The 17,146-nt window shown below is 39.7% G+C and overlaps 1 protein-coding gene across 1 annotated transcript; it reads left to right on the top strand.

The window, feature by feature from the left end:
- Positions 1–7,367: 7,367 nt before the first annotated feature.
- Positions 7,368–8,603, top strand: LOC138883731 (uncharacterized). The gene is made up of 2 exons (XM_070164438.1): positions 7,368–8,112; positions 8,194–8,603. Exons 1-2 carry the CDS (start codon positions 7,368–7,370, stop codon positions 8,601–8,603), a joined length of 1,155 nt encoding a protein of 384 aa, XP_070020539.1.
- Positions 8,604–17,146: the final 8,543 nt, after the last annotated feature.

The following is a 17,146-nucleotide window of genomic DNA, read 5'->3' as shown; positions in this document are numbered from 1 at the left end:
TCATTCAAAAAAATTTTTTGACTCTTGTTGAAACGTTTATTGTTCTTAAATTCTCCAGCATTTTTTCATCATGTCTGAAGAGCGTAGAATAAGAGTTTTATTATATTGGGGGGAGGGTGAGGTTATGATGGAGAATAACTCCGTGAGCTACAGTTTACCTGCTCAGTGTCCTTCCTCCTCATCCTGCTCATCACCATCCTCACGAAAAAAGGGTGTCTCGTCTCCGGATTTATCGGCATTATTATCGTAATCACTGTTCTGTTCCTCACTCTATGCATCTGCCAGATCCCGATGTAATACGTCGTTTTCGGTCAATTGAGTGAGTACGGGTGGTTCAACTTGCTCGTTTTTACGGCACAACCAACAAAAATATAAGCTACTGAATTAATAAATGATTTCCATATGGCTATATCTCTTCACTTACAAGTCGTAATGTGATGAAATTTCATGATGGACGTTTTCAATTAAGTGATGACTACCGGATGGGCCACTTGTAAAATTCATATCCGGCCGGTATCCCCTATTAAATATATGAGCGTTAATACAAATTCAATACGCCAAAAATATACATAATTAACACAAATGAAAATTAAAGTTTACCACTCGTCTTGTGAATTATGGAAAGCAGGGTATAAATTATTTTCTCGCTGCTCATTCGTCGGCGGTGATAAGTTTAAATCAAGGAAAACTCTTTCATCCGGAACCTGTCCGACAAAAATTGCTCCAGAATAACCACCCGATGACTGGGGGTTATCTCTGCTACGCACAACCTCGTTTTTTGGAACGTCTTCGACCTTCATGTACATCTCCAACATTGTGATTACAAGAAATTCCCGGCATTCGTCCGGAGTCCTCAGAAAATCACTCAAAGTTTCATCATCGTCGATGTTAAACTCCGAGTAAAAATCAACCCTTTGCGGAGTGACAGAATACGGATATCTTCCGGTTACTTTAAGTATCACTGAACGTTTCCTCACACTCAGTTTTTTGCATAACAACGATATCAATTTATCGTACTCTATTGTAAGTGGCAATTTAACATGACACTGAGCAGGTAAACTGTAGCCCACAGAGTTATTCTCCATCACAACCTCACCTCCCCCCCCCCAATATAATGAAACTCTTATCCTACGCTCTTCAGACATAATGAAAAAATGTTGGAGAATTTAAGAACAATAAACGTTTCAACAAGAGTTAAAAAAATTTTGAATGAATTTTTATACAATCCTAACCTCTTTATATAGGAAATGGTTAGCCGGAAAATTTATATATATATATATATATATATATATATATATATATATATATATATATATATATATATATATATATATATATATATATAACGCCCAAAAAGTTGGCACTATACGCTTTTGAATTATTGAAGTCAGGAATTATTGGTGGAGCCAGGAAAAAGAAGTATAGCGCCACAATACCTGGGCATGTCAGAATTTACAGTATAGCGCCACAATACCCGGCGCTATACATTAACGGTGTCGTTACTGTTACTGTATAGCGTCATGTATTATGGCGCTATATATAAAAATGTAATTTTTTTTTACCACCTATTTATGTACTTTGAGGCCAAAAGAACCACATTTTGGTTCCAGACTCGTTTCCTTAAACACTACTACTAGGCTAGGGAGGCAAAAGTACAAATTGTCAGCTCATGTATGAAGCAAAACTTCGAAATACCTTAAGAATGCTGTTTGCAAATCCACAGAGATAAATTTGTAGACTACAGTAAGGGCCGAGGCGGATCCAAGATTTTGATTATGTGGATTCAACTTTTAAGGTTTTACCATTGAGCCTATTGTATTTTAAAGTTATGGGTTCAGACCTATCATTTGCTACAATTTTAATGAATTTTTACACACAAATTTATATTCATCGGCGAAAATACTGAATTCAGATAAATCGGGAACCATACTCTATATCGGCCCCTGATTAGGTACAGGAACAGGGAAAGCTTTGTAAAGTGCATATATAACAGTTAAAAACAAACCATGCTACAACCCTGCCTTTGCTACTATTTGTATATTTAATTATTGTATTCCTGTGCTTATCTAGTAACGAGTTTATATGGCATCTTATCTCGATTAATTCTGATTCGTACCAAATGGTGTCACTAAAAATCTTTTTAAAAGCATCCTTTATTTGTAAAACTCAAATTCGAGAACTCTAAATAAGAGCAAGGAGTTCGTGTAATCCCATTGCATCTCAATTTTTGCATATATGATGCTATTCATTGTTTCTTTTTCTTTTATATTTGTTTTTATGACGGAAAGCTGCTCTTCTAGAGAATAGTGGCCTAGGCAAAAATCATCTTCACCTTGTCAATTATCAGAATGACACTGTACTAGTATTTGTTCCGATGTTCTCTATATCCTTGGACTTGGATTGACAATGCATGAGAGGCAAAATTAAGTTGAAATGGCTGATTGAGTTTGCACGCTTTGTAAGGTATGAAATAAAGCGCGTGGGCATGTTAAGCAAACAGAAAAGGAATGCTCTTCCAACTGTTACTAGACCGGCCAGTATTTTGTAGTACCCCTAAAAGGAAAGCCCACCATAAGAAAGAATACCTCTACATATATCTACGGTGTTCATGGTTTGGTTTGGATCATTTTTTTCCTAAAAAAAAATCAAATCGAGTAAGTTGGTTTTTCAAATATTGTAACCAAACCAAACCAAATAAATTGATTTTTAACCGATTCAGTTTATGTCGATTTTTAGTTTTTTCGGTTATTTATCGGTTTTTTCTTAAATAGGAGACATATACTACCAAACACAAATTTCAGCGACTATACTTTTAATGTAATACTACCAAACCAATTTCTCTTTGAGAAATCTATCATTTACTAAGATATATTGATGATAACTGAGTCAAATAGTGATGAATAATTTAAGGACTCAATTAATGTAACGACCTGACTGGTCGTTTTGCTTTTTAGAACCCCGTTTCCTTAAATAAAACTTTTCACACTTGCTTGAACTAATTTACGACCTGCGGGGATGGTTGGTTCGGGATTTGGAAGAGTTTGGATTGAAATAGGCTCATTTGATTCCTTAAAATTTTCCTAAAAGGCTAAGTTTGACTTTGGTCAATATTTTTATCAAACGGATCCGGATTTGTGTTTTGACGGTCCCAGATGGTCCGTAGGAAAATATGGGACCTGGGCGTATGCCCGGAATCGAATTCTGAGGTCCCTAGCCCGAGTAATAAATTTTTATTAGAAATTGTTAAACTGAAATTCTAAGGATTCAAAGAAATTAAATAATGATTGATCACGTTGGTATCGGGCTCGTATGTTGATTCCGGAGCCATACAGGTCCAATATAACATTTAAGACTTGCCCACAAAATTTGGTGTCAATCCGAGTAGTATAAGTATGTTTCGACACGTTAGAAGTGAATTTAAGAACTTGAAGTTCATAAGTTTGAATCAATTGGTTTTAGGGGGTGATTCTTAGATTTAGCATTATTTCAGGCGTTTCGGGGGTTCGAGCGAGTCCGTTTCATGATTTCAGACTAGTCTTAAATTGGTTTTTAACCGATTCAGTTTATGTCGATTTTTTATTTTTTTCGGTTATTTATCAGTTTTTTCTTAAATATGAGACATATACTACCAAACACATATTTCGGCGACTATACTTTTAATGTAATACTACCAAACCAATTGCTTTTTGAGAAATCTATCATTTACTAAGATATATTAATGATAATGAGTCAAATAGTGATGAATAATTTAATGACTCAATTAATGTAATGACCTGACTGGTCGTTTTGCTTTTTAGAACTCTGTTTCCTTAAATAAAACTTTCCACACTTGCTTAAACTAATTTACGACCTGCGGGGATGGTTGGTTCGGGATTTGGAAGAGTTTGGATTGAAATAGGCTCATTTGATTCCTTAAGATTTTCCTAAAAGGCTAAGTTTGACTTTGGCCAACATTTTTATCAAACGGATACGGATTTATGTTTTGACGGTCCCAGATGGTCAGTAGAAAAATATGGGACCTGGGCGTATGCCCGGAATCGAATTCCGAGGTCCCTAGCCCGAGTAATGAATTTTTATTAGAAATTGTTAAACTGAAATTCTAAGAATTTAAAGAAACTAAATAATGATTGATCATATTGGTATCAGGCTCGTATGTTGGTTCCGAAGCCAAACAGGCCCAATATAACATTTAAGACTTGCCCGCAAAATTTGGTGTCAATCCGAGTAGTATAAGTACATTTCGGCACGTTAAAAGTGAATTTCAGAACTTGAAGTTTATAAGTTTGAATCAATTGGTTTTAGGGGGTGATTCTTAGATTTAGTGTTATTTCAGGCGTTCCGAGGATTCGAGCAAGTCCGTTTCATGATTTCAGACTTGTCGGTATGTTCGGACGGGGCTCGGGAACCCCGAGTGTCAATCGAACGAGGCTCGAGTGAAGTTGGAAAATTTGGGAAGAGCTGAAGCTTCAGGTTGCTATCATAACCGCACCTGCGGTTGGTCAGCCGCAGGTGTGAGACCGCAAAAGCATTCCACCTCTCGCAGATGCGGCCAAGCCAGGCCAGGCCCAAGGCCGCAGAAGCGGAGCCGCAAATGCGGCTTGCATCTCGCAGATGCAGCCCAACGGCAGAAGCGGCTCCTTTCCGCAGATGTGGTGGGTGCAGGTGCAGCCCAGAACCGCAGATGCGGAAATCGCTGAAGCAGTGAGCTTCATTTAATACGGGCTCCAACCATTTTTGCCCATTTTGCACTCGTGTATTGGGTGTTTTGGAGCTCTTGAGAGGAGATTTCCACCTAGCATCTTGAGGTAAGCTCATCCCCCTTATTTCTAAGTTTAATACTTGAGTTTTGGGTAGATTAACACTTAAAGATTAGGAAAAATCAAGGGATTAGAGCAAAACCTAGGGTTTTGATAAAACTTAGATTTTACCACGAAATTGGTCATGAAATGAAGTAGAAGTCATATATTATTGATTCTAAGGTTATAAAGAACAACTTTCTTCGAAAAATTTCGGAATCCGGGCACGTGGGCCCGGGGTCGAATTTTAGGAAACTTGTGTTTAAGGTTGAGAAATTGTTTAAATAGTTAGAATTCTTGTGAGCTTGTATTGACTAATTTCTACCTCATTTAACTAGTTTTGGATCGTTCGGCTCCAAATTGAGGGTTTGGGCTCGTTCTTGGTATTGAAAGTATACATTGAAGTGAGGTAAGTCTCCTTTCTAACCTTGTAAGAGGGAATTGTCCCCATAGGTGTAATAATTGAATAATTTGCTACTAAATACGGGGCCTACGTACGCACTAGGTGACGAGAGTCCGTGCGTAGCTACTATTATGCTAAGTCCGGGTAGTCTACGACCCAAAAGCATGCTCTATGTAATATTCTTGTAACTTTATGTTTAATTTGGATTGTTTAAATCATATTTATTATGGTGAATGAGACTAGTAAGAGGAACATTATCTTTCTTGGCTTTTTTTTAAAGAAAAGTTGATATTTCTGTGAGTAATTGCTCCCCAGGTATACATCCTTGTCTGCTTGTTGTTGTGTTTATTTACATTTGACCGCGTAGCATGTTTGATTCGCGAGCGGGGTAATAGATGCATCTATTGTTCGTGCCGTTCGACCCTCGGCAGTGCACAATTTACTTTTATATTGAATAGGGCCGTAAGACCTTGTCACTACTTGCGCATGCTTTTACTCAGTATTTTCTGTTAACTGAACTTTGTTATATGCCTTGAAATGTAAATGGCCAACTATGATATTATCTAGAAAAGGTCCTGTTATTCCTTGCTATAAACTGCTAATTATTTGTACTATCCATACTTAGTATAAATTTTTTCTCATATTATTTGACGCTAGTAAGTATCAAGTCAACCTCTCGTCTCTACTTCTTCGAGATTAGACGGGATACTTACTGGGTACATATTATTTATGTACTCGTACTACACTTCTGTACTTAATTGTACAGGATATGAGGCAGGTACATCTGGCTATCAGACTGGTGCGTATCCCTGATCATAGTCCGAGACTTCCACAGTGAGCTGCTCCCTTCCTGTGCCGTTCAACAGCTTGATGGGGTCTTCCTTTACTTTTTGGATGTCTATTCTATTTCGGACAGTAGGATAGATTTATTCTTTTGTATATTCTACTAGTTGCTCACAACTTGTGACACCAGATCTTGGCACACACGTTAGTAGACTATTCTTTTGGGAACTGTATAATTATTTTTGGGTACTTTACTGATTATCACCTATTTTTAACTTTAAGTTTAGAAATGGTAGTACTTATTTTGGCAAAGTAAAATGAACACTTATTTATATTTCCGCGTTGGCTTGACTGACAATGGTATTGGGCACCATCATGACCTATAACGGAAATAGGTCGTGACAATATGATATCAGAGTACTAGGTTCACGTAGGTCTCATAAGTCACGGGCAAACCTATTAGAGTCTTGCGGATCGGTACGAAGACGTATGTATTTATCTTCGAGAGGCTATAGGGTGTTAGGAAAACTACTCTTTATTCATTTCCTATCGTGCAGTGGTTGGTATACTAAATTTCCCTTTTCTATTCTCTTATAGATGGTGAGAGCACACACGACTGATGTCCCAGACCCAGGAGGAGTTGCTCCCCCCGTTGCTAGAGGCCGAGGTAGAAGCCGGGGGAGGGCACTGGCCCGAGGTAGGGGATGAGGGTACCCTAGAGCTGTTCCAATAGCGCCACTAGCTGATCCTGCAGGAGATCCTATCATCGAGGAGCAGGGCGAGGTACCCGCAGCTGAGCCTACCCCGGCGAACTTTATGATAGCACCGAGTTTCCAGGAGATCATGAGCCGTATGCTACAGTTCATGGATTCCATGACTCAGGTTGGTTTATTTCTAGCGGACCCAGCTACATCACATGTAGGAAGGGGAGCACAAACCCCTACTGCTCAGGCTCCTGGTCATGCAGCTGCAGTGTATCAGACTCTGGGTGCACTACCCGCAGATGGGTCCCAGGCAGTTGCTACAGTGGCACCCCAGCCCAGACCAGCTGCGGATGGCCACCCGCAGAAGTTGTTGGATAGATGGACTAGACTTCACCCTCCTATTTTCGGGGATGAGCATCATGAGGATGCCCAGGACTTCATAGATAGGTGTAGGGATAGACTGCACAACATGAGGATATTGGAGTCACACGGGGTTGACTTCACTACTTTTCAGCTTGAGGGCAGGGCCTGTAGATGGTGGCAGTCTTTTATTCTTGGCAGGCCAGCAGGTTCCCCTCCCATCACTTGAGGTCAGTTCACACAGTTATTCTTGGACATGTACATTCCACCCTCTAAGAGGGAGGAGCTGCAGTATCAGTTTGAGTAGCTTGAGCGGGTCAGATGTGCGTGACCGATTATGAGGCGAGGTTCTCTGAGTTGTCTCGCCATGCACTCATGATACTTCCTACGGATGTAGAGAGAGTGCAGAGATTTATTGTGGGGTTGCACCCCAGTCTTCGAGCTAGCATGTCCCGAGAGGTGGAGATGGGTCCTGAGTATCAGCTAGTGGTAGAGATTGCTTGCAGGATTGAGGGTTATCGCCAGAGGGGTAGAGAGAAGATTCTACAGGATAAGAGGGCCCAATTTTCTGGAGAGTTCAGAGGTTCCCCAGCTAGGGGTAGAGGTCACTTTGGGAGGGGTCATCCTAGCAGGCCCCCGTATTCAGCACCACCACCACCTCCCCGAGGTGCTCCAATAAGGCCTTATTTCAGTGCGAAGCTGGAGAGTTCTTACCGTCCACCAGCTATTCAGGGTTTCTCCGGCGGGTATTCTGGTCATCAGGGTTCTTCCAGTGTTTACTTCAGTGCCATGCCAGAGAGTTCATATCGCCCACCAGCCATTCAAGGTTCTTCTAGTGGATATTCAGGTCATCAGGCTCAAACTTCAGGGCAGCAGGATATGGTGCTGAGAGGGTGCTACGAGTGTGGAGATCAGGGTCATATGAAGAGGACCTGCCCCAGACTTTGGGGCAAGGCAGTACAGCATGGTCAGCAGCCCATGATTCCAGCACCGGTTGCCCATCCTCCTAGAGGCGGGGGACAGATGGGTAGAGGTCGTCCTAGAGGTAGAGGCCAGTCAGGGAGAGGTTAGCCAGTTACTGCTCAGTCAGGTGGAGGCCAGTCAATCAGCGCTCTAGCCACATTCTATGCCCTTCTGGCTAGGCCAGATGCATTGGCCTCAGATGCCATCATCACAGGTATTATTTCCATCGGCGGTAGAGATGATTCGGTATTATTTGATCCAGGGTCTACCTATTCATATGTATCATCTCTGTTTGCTCGTTTCCTAGTTATTTCTCCTGAGCAGTTGGGCACTCATGTTCATGTGTCCACTTCTGTGGGCGATTCTGTGGTTGTGGATTGGATCTACCGGTCTTGTGTGGTCACATTCTGTGGTTTTGAGACTAGAGCGGATCTCTTATTGCTCGATATGATCGGCTTTGAGATTATCCTGGGCATGGATTGGTTATCTTTATATCACGCCGTCCTAGATTTTCATGCCAAGACTGTTACATTAGCAATGCCAGGGTTGCCAAGATTGGAGTGGAAGGGTTCCACAGTGGATACATCTAGTTAGGTTATCTCTTTTCTAAAGGCTCGGCATATGGTCGAGAAGGGGTGTTTGGCTTATCTAGCTTATATTCGGGACACCACCGCAGAGTCTCCGACGATTGATTCAGTTCCAATAGTTCGGGAGTTCGCCGATGTGTTTCCTTCTGATCTTCCTGGCATGCCACCAGATTGCGATATTAATTTCTGTATTTATTTGGCTCCAGGCACCCAGCCTATATCTATCCCACCGTACCGTATGGCTCCTACATAGCTGAAGAAGCAGCTTGGGGAGTTGTTAGCAAAAGGGTTTGTTAGACCCAGTATATTACCTTGGGGTGCACAAGCGTTATTTGTGAAGAAGAAGGATGGGACTATGCGGATGTGCATTGATTACCGCCAGTTGAACAAAGCCACCATCAAGAACAAGTACCCATTACCTCATATCAAAGATTTGTTTGACCACTTGCAGGGTTCTAGGGTGTTCTCTAAGATCGACTTGAGGTCAGGGTATCATCAGCTGAAGATTCGGGACTCGTATGTTCTGAAGACTGCATTCCGGACTAGGTATGGCCATTATGAATTTTTGGTAATGTCCTTGGCTTGACTAATGCCCCTGCATCATTTATGGACTTGATGAACAGGGTGTTCAAACCTTATATTGATTCCTTTATCATCGTCTTCATTGATAACATCTTGATATACTCGCGGAGCCTGGGGGAGCACGAGCAACATTTGAGAGTAGTGCTTCATACCTTGCAAGAGCAGAAGCTATATGCTAAGTTCTCCAAATGTGAGTTTGGGCTAGAGTCAGTGGCATTTTTGGGGCATGTTGTGTTAGAGGGTAATAAGGTAGATCCCAAGAAGATTGAGGCAGTTCAGAGTTGACCACGTCCTACTTCCGTGACCGAGATCAGGAGTTTCCTGGGGTTAGCAGGCTATTACAGACGATTCGTACAGGGCTTTCCATCTATTGCATCACCTCTGACCAGATTGACCCAGAAGGGTGCTCCTTTCCGTTAGTCCGACGATTGTGAGGAGAGCTTTCAGAAGCTCAAGACAGCTTTGACTACGACACCAGTTCTTGTATTGCCTTTCGGTTTGGGGATGTATATGGTATATTGCGATGCTTCACGTGTTGGATTGGGATGTGTATTGATGCAGGAGGGGTGAGTTATTGCATATGCGCCACGTCAGCTGAAGATTCATGAGAAGAATTATCCGGTGCACGATCTAGAGTTGGCCGAGATTGTTCACGCTCTTAAGATTTGGAGGCATTATCTGTATGGGGTGTCATGTGAGGTTTATACTGATCATCGCAGCTTACAGCATTTGTTCAAGCAGAGGGATCTTAATTTGAGGCAGCGCAGGTGGGTTGAATTAATGAAAGATTATGACATCACCATTATTTATCATCCGGGCAAGGCAAATGTGGTCGGGGATGCCTTAAGCAGGAAAGTAGAGAGTATGGGTATCTTGACATTTATTCTAGCATAGGAGAGGCCACTAGCTTTGGACATTCAGTCCTTGGCTAACAGACTTGTGAGGTTGTATATTTTAGAGCCTAGCCAAGTTCTTGCGTGTGTTATTGCTCAGTCTTCATTATTGGGGCAGATCAAGGCCCGATAGTTCGATGATTCACATTTGGCGGTTATTAGAGAGACAGTGCTACAGGGAGGTGCCAAGGAGGTTTTAATTGGCGATAATGGTGTTTTACGACTCCAGGGTCCCCTATGTGTTCCTAATGTTGATGGTCTGAGGGAGAGGATTCTAGAGGATGCACACAGTTAATGGTATTCCATTCATCCAAGTGCTACAAAGATGTATCGTGACTTGAGACAACATTATCGGTGGCAGAGGATGAAGAAAGACATAGTGGAGTATGTGGCTAGGTATTTGAATTGCCAGCAGGTCAAGTACGAACACCAGAGGCCGGGGTGGCCTACTTCAGTAGATGCCGATACTAGAGTGGAAGTGGGAACGCATTACTATGGATTCGTAGTTGGGTTGCCGCGGACTTTGCAGAAGTATGACACAGTGTGGGTCATTATTGACAGGCTGACCAAGTCGGCCCACTTCATTCCAATGGCGACTACTTATATTTCAGAGAGGTATGCTCAGATTTACATTCGGGAGATAGTCAGGTTGCACGGTGTGCCTATTTCCATCATATCAGATAGAGGCCCTTAGTTCACTGCCCATTTCTAGAGAGATATTTAGAGTGAGTTGGGGACCCATGAAGAGCTTAGCTCAGACAGATGGGCAGTAGGAGAGGACATATCTTGGAGGACATGCTTAGAGCATGTGTGATTGACTTTGGAGGACAGTGGGATGAGTTCTTACCCTTGGCAGAGTTTTCTTACAACAACAACTATCGGTCCAGCATAGAGATGGTTGCATTTGAGGATTTATATGGTCGACGGTGTCGTTCTTCTATCGGGTGGTTTGAGCATGGTGAGGCTATGTTATACGGTACAGACTTGGTGCAAAATTCCTTGGACAAGGTAAAGTTGATTCAGGAGAGGCTTCACACAGCTCAGTCTAAACAGAAGAGTTACGCGAATTAGAAGGCGCGTGATGTATCATTCATGGTTGGCGAGAAGGTCCTCTTGAAAGTCTCGCCAATGAAAGGTATTATGAGGTTCGGGAAGAAGATCAAGTTGAGCCCAAAATCCATTGGCCCCTTTGAGGTGTTGAGGCTAGTTGGGGAGGTTGCTTAAGAGCTTGCTTTACCCCTCAGCTTATCGAGAGTTCATCCGGTTTTCCATGTATCGATGCTTCGGAGGTATCATGCCGGCTTGTCCCATGTGTTAGATTTTAGTACTGTTCAGCTGGATGAGAGTTTGGGTTATGAGGAGGATCCAGTTTCCATTATTGATAGACAGGATCGCCAGTTGAGGTCCAAAAGGATTTCTATGGTGAGGGTCCAGTGGAGGGGCCAACCAGTCGAGGAGGCGACCTGGGAGTCCGAGGAGGACATGCAGAACAGATATCCACATTTATTCAGCACCTCAGGTACTTTTCTATGCCCGTTCGAGGACGAACATTTGTTTAAGAGGTGGAGAATATAATGACCTGACTGGTCGTTTTGCTTTTTAGAACCCCGATCCATTAAATAAAACTTTTCGTTATTGCTTAAACTAATTTACGACCTGTGGGGATGGTTGGTTCGGGATTTGGAAGAGTTTGGATTGAAATAGGCTCATTTGATTCCTTAAGATTTTCCTAAAAGGCTAAGTTTGACTTTGGTCAACTTTTTATCAAACAGATTCAGATTTGTGTTTTGATGGTCCCGGAGGGTCCGTAGGAAAATATGGGACCTAGCCGTATACCCGGAATCAAATGTCCCTAGCACGAGTAATGAATTTTTATTAGAAATTGTTAAATGGAAATTCTAAGGATTTAAAGAAACTAAATAATGATTGATCACGTTGGTATCAGGCTCATATATTGGTTTCGGAGCCCGGTACAGGTCCAATATAACATTTAAGACTTGTCCGCAAAATTTGGTGTCAATCCGAGTAGTATAAGTACGTTTCGGCATGTTAGAAGTGAATTTAAAAACTTGAAGTTCATAAGTTTGAATCAATTGTTTTTAGGGGGTGATTCTTAGATTTAGCGTTGGTTCGGGCGTTCCGAGGGTTCGAATGAGTTTATTTCAAGATTTCAGACTTGTTGGTATGTTCGGGTGGGGCCTGGGAGCCCCGAGCGTCAATCAGACGAGGCTCGAGTGAAGTTGGAAAATTTGGCAAGAGCTGAAGCTTCAGGTTGCAGTCATAACTGCACCTGCGGTTGGTTAGCCGCAGGTGCGAGACCGCAGAAGCAGTCCACCTCTCGCAGATGCGGCCAAGCCAGGCCAGGCCCAAGGCCGCAAATGCAGCTTGCATCTCGCAGATGCAGCCCTGCGGCAGAAGCGGCTCCTTTCCGCAGATGCGGTGGGTACAGGTGCAGCCCAGAACCGCAGATGCGGAAATCACTGAAGCAGTGAGCTTCATTTAATACGGGCTCCAACCATTTTTGCCCATTTTGCACTCGTGTATTGGGTGTTTTTGGAGCTCTTGAGAGGAGATTTCCACCTAGCATCTTGAGGTAAGCTCATCCCCCTTATTTCTAAGTTTAATACTTGAGTTTGGGTAGATTAACACTTAGAGATTAGGAAAAATCAACGGATTAGAGCAAAACCTAGGGTTTTGATAAAACTTAGATTTTACCACGAAATTGGTCATGAAATGAAGTAGAAGTCATATATTATTGATCCTTACGTTATAAAGAACAACTTTCTTCGAAAAATTTCGGAATCCGGGCACGTGGGCCGGGGGTCGAATTTTAGGAAACTTGTGTTTAAGGTTGAGAAATTGCTTAAATAGTTAGAATGCGATCTTGTGAGCTTGTATTGACTAATTTCAACCTCATTTAACTAGTTTTGGATCGTTCGGCTCCAAATTGAGGGTTTGGGCTTGTTCTTGGTATTGGAAGTATACATTGAAGTGAGGTAAGTCTCCTTTCTAACCTTGTAAGAGGGAATTGTCCCCATAGGTGTATTAATTGAATAATTTGCTACTAAATGTGGGGGCTACGTACGCACTAGGTGACGAGAGTCCGTGGGTAGCTACTATTATGCTAAGTCCGGGTAGTCTATGACCCAAAAGCATGCTCTATGTAATATTCTTGTAACTTTATGTTTAATTTGGATTGTTTAAATCATATTGATTATGGTGAATGAGACTAGTAAGAGGAACATTATCTTTCTTGGCTTTTTTTTAAAGAAAAGTTGATATTTCTGTGAGTAATTGCTCCCCAGGTATACATCCTTGTCTGCTTGTTGTTGTGTTTATTTACATTTGACCGCGTAGCATGTTTGATTCGCGAGCGGGGTAATAGATGCAACTATGGTTCGTGTCATTCAACCCTCGGCAGTGCACAATTTACTTTTATATTGAATAGGGCTGTAAGACCTTGGCACTACTTGCGCATGCTTTTACTCAGTATTTTCTGTGAACTGAACTTTGTTATATGCCTTGAAATGTAAATGGTCAACTGTGATATTATCTAGAAAAGGACCTGTTATTCCTTGCTATAAACTGCTAATTATTTGTATTATTTATGCTTAGTATAAATTCTCTCTCATATTATTTGACCCTAGTAATATCAAATCTACCTCTCATCTCTACTTCTTCGAGATTAAACAGGATACTTACTGGATACATATTGTTTATGTACTCAACTACACTTCTATACTTAATTGTACAGGATCTGAGGCATGTCCATCTGGCTATCAGTATGGTGCGCATCCGTGATCATAGTCCGAGACTTCCACGGTGAGCTGCTCCCTTCTTGTGTCGTTCAACAGCTTGATGGGGTATTCCTTTACTTTTTGGTTGTCTATTCTATTTCGGACAGTAGGATAGAATTATTCTTTTGTATATTTTACTAGTTGCCCACAACTTGTGACACCAGATCTTGGCACACACATTAGTAGACTATTCTTTTGGTAACTGTATAATTATTTTTGGGTACTTTACTAATTATCACCTGTTTTTAACTTCAAGTTTAGAAATGGTAGTACTTATTTTGCCAAAGTAAAATGAACACTTATTTATATTTCCGTGTTGGCTTGCCTGACAATAGTGTTGGGCGCCATCATGACCTCTTACGAAAATGGGTCGTGACAATTAAAAATAAATTATTTTTAACAAGAAAGAGATTCATGTACTTAGCAAAAGAAAACTACCAATCAAACTAGAATGTGCAAACTAGATTATTAAAATAGCAAAGAAATATATTAAAACTGCAAACGATTAACATGTACCATAAAATTTTAAAAACTTTGTATAAAAATATATGTTTATATAGGTGTAATAATAAATTTTAAATAACTACTTCTATAGTCGGTTTGGTTTCGATTATTTTTTTGATTAAAAACGACACTAAACCAAATTTAATTGGCTTTTAAAATCAAAAATAAACCAAATAAAAAAAGTACGAAAAAGGTCCAAATATATTCCTATATTATCAGAAAAACTTTAAATATACTCCATGTTATACTTTGAGTCCAAATATAGCCTTGTTGTTATACTATTGGTTCAAATATATCCCTCTTCCATTAAGTTTGGCCAATGTAGATATCCAATCCTACGTGGCACTAAAATTTGATGTGATGAATGTCACATGACATGCTACCTCAGTGCCCCTACCTATTTTATCCCTCCCTTCTATTTTTTTTCACAACTAAAATTCTCTTCCGATTCTCTCCATCACCATTGTCACCATTACCGCCACTATGAACAATATTAAATTTATACAAAGCCACTCATCAAACTCAAAATCCTCATCTGGAAGCCACTCATCAATCTCACGATCCTCATCTGGAAGTCTACCAGCAACATTCCAAGTTCGGCTATATGTCCACCAGAAATACCGACAGTGCAAATGACAGAAATCATTTTAAAGAGGAAGTATTGGATCTAGAAAAGTAAAAAATCTTGCAAATGACATTAAAGAAAAAACAAATGGTGGCCTCGGTGACTATGAATATAGCTGTTTGCCCTTCTCTCTGATTAATCAGTAGATGTAGATTGTCTTACTCTAGTGCTTACATAATTTTTTGACCATTTATTTGCAGAACATAAGAACAGGGCGGATGCACCTTTAACGAAGCAGATGCACATTTACTAAATATATGTATTAATACTGTGAGAAAATGAATAAGTAGGAAATAATGACACCAAACATAAATTGTTTGTTGGTGTGTCGGTTATGTGCTTGATTTTATTTTAAGAGGTCAAAGGTTCGAGCCTCAACTAGCAAACATTTTTTGCAAATATTTGAGAGAACTTCTATGGTTAAAAATTGTGATGAAGTAGAATTGAACTCACGACCTTTTCTAACTTAAGACTCAACAAAATCAATAGACTAATGCTATTTCTTATTTAAATGTGTGATAATTAAAATTATTATTCTCGTTGTTTTATAAATTTTAACACCGCTTACAAAAATTTCTGTGTACGCTCCTGCATAAGAACAATCAGTAAGTATATCAAAACCTTATACTTCCGGAGGATATTCATGATCTGATTTGAGTTATTTTTGGTGTAAAGAAGTTTTACATTAAGATTTACTACCATCACCACGAGCCTCATACTCTTCTAAGAACAAATATATTGAGAATATTGCCGATGATGGCGGTAATTGTGACAATTGTGGTGGAGATGAAGGGAATTTTAGTGGTGAAAAAAAAATACAAAGGTAGGGTAAAAATGGTTAGGGGCGCTGAGGCGGCATGCCATGTGACACCCACCTCATCAAATGTTAGTGTCACGCAGGATTGGATGTTCACCTTGACCAGACTTAACGGAAGAGAAGTACATTTGGACCAAATTTATAACGACATGGCTATATTTGGACTCAGTATAACGAGGGATATATGTAAACCTTTTTTTATAGCATATGGGTATATTTGGACCTTTTCCGGAAAAAAAAAATTTATGATCGGTTTTATTTGATATTCGATTTGGTTCGATTTTTTCGATTTTTTCGATTTTTATGAACACTCCTAACCATAGGATCCTTTTTATATGTGAGGTTTCATAGCCTTTTTCTTTTTCTACGTAATTCTCATTAGTACAGTACAGTACATGTTCTCTTCGGCCTTTCCTTCCTCATGCTATAAGACGGTCATTTAATTTCTTTTAGGTCTTTCATTGAAGCTGATTTTATTATTATTAACACTTTTTTTTCTTTAATCTGTCCCAATATTTGATCTCACTATTTCTATTTTATTTATAGGCAAAATACCTTAGAACCCCTCTAAACAGGCACACATTATTGATTATATTCTTGAACTATCTATTGTCTTAATTATCCTCTATACTTGATTATTCGATAGTTGTTACCCTCCTTGGACGATCTCATCCCAGGAAAGTGGCATGCACTTGCCTGTTACGTGGATTTTCTGTCTATGTGACATTTTTAAAAGTAAAATATATATTTATCTTTTAAAGTATGTTACTTTTTTAGATAATTTTTTTCGAATAAAATCTATAATAAAACTTGGATAGAACTACATTATTTAGGCTAAATATTTTTATTTAGCTAAACATAATAAAGTTTTAATTATTTTTTTTATTTGACCTGAAAATAAAGATTTATACAATTGAAATAAATAGTCAAGGCATCTAAAAAGTTATAAAAAATATATAGTTTGAAATTAATTGTTTTAGCTATAATTTTTTTAAATAGCTATAAATTATGGTGCTCTAATTTTTATTTTTATTTTTACAAATTTTACCTGAAAAAGTAAAAATACACAGTTGAAATAAATAGTCATTGCATCAAAAGAAGAAATAAAAAGAGCGTACAATTGCAAGTTCATTATTTTGGCTATACTTTTTTTATTTGGTAAAAAATAATGGAGTTATGGCCAATTTTTTTATTGGTTTGACTCCAAAATAAAAATACACAATTAAATAAATAGACATTATATATAAAGAAAAAACACGAAATATACACAATTGGTACTCCATTATTTTGTTAAAAAAAATTTATTTGGCAAAATGATGGAGTTCCTACCAA

The sequence above is a fragment of the Nicotiana sylvestris genome, chromosome 12, assembly GCF_000393655.2.
Source record: "Nicotiana sylvestris chromosome 12, ASM39365v2, whole genome shotgun sequence".
In the NCBI taxonomy this organism is placed as follows: domain Eukaryota; kingdom Viridiplantae; phylum Streptophyta; class Magnoliopsida; order Solanales; family Solanaceae; genus Nicotiana; species Nicotiana sylvestris.
Note: the sequence above shows the minus strand (reverse complement) of the source record. Positions and strands in the feature narration are given on the sequence as shown.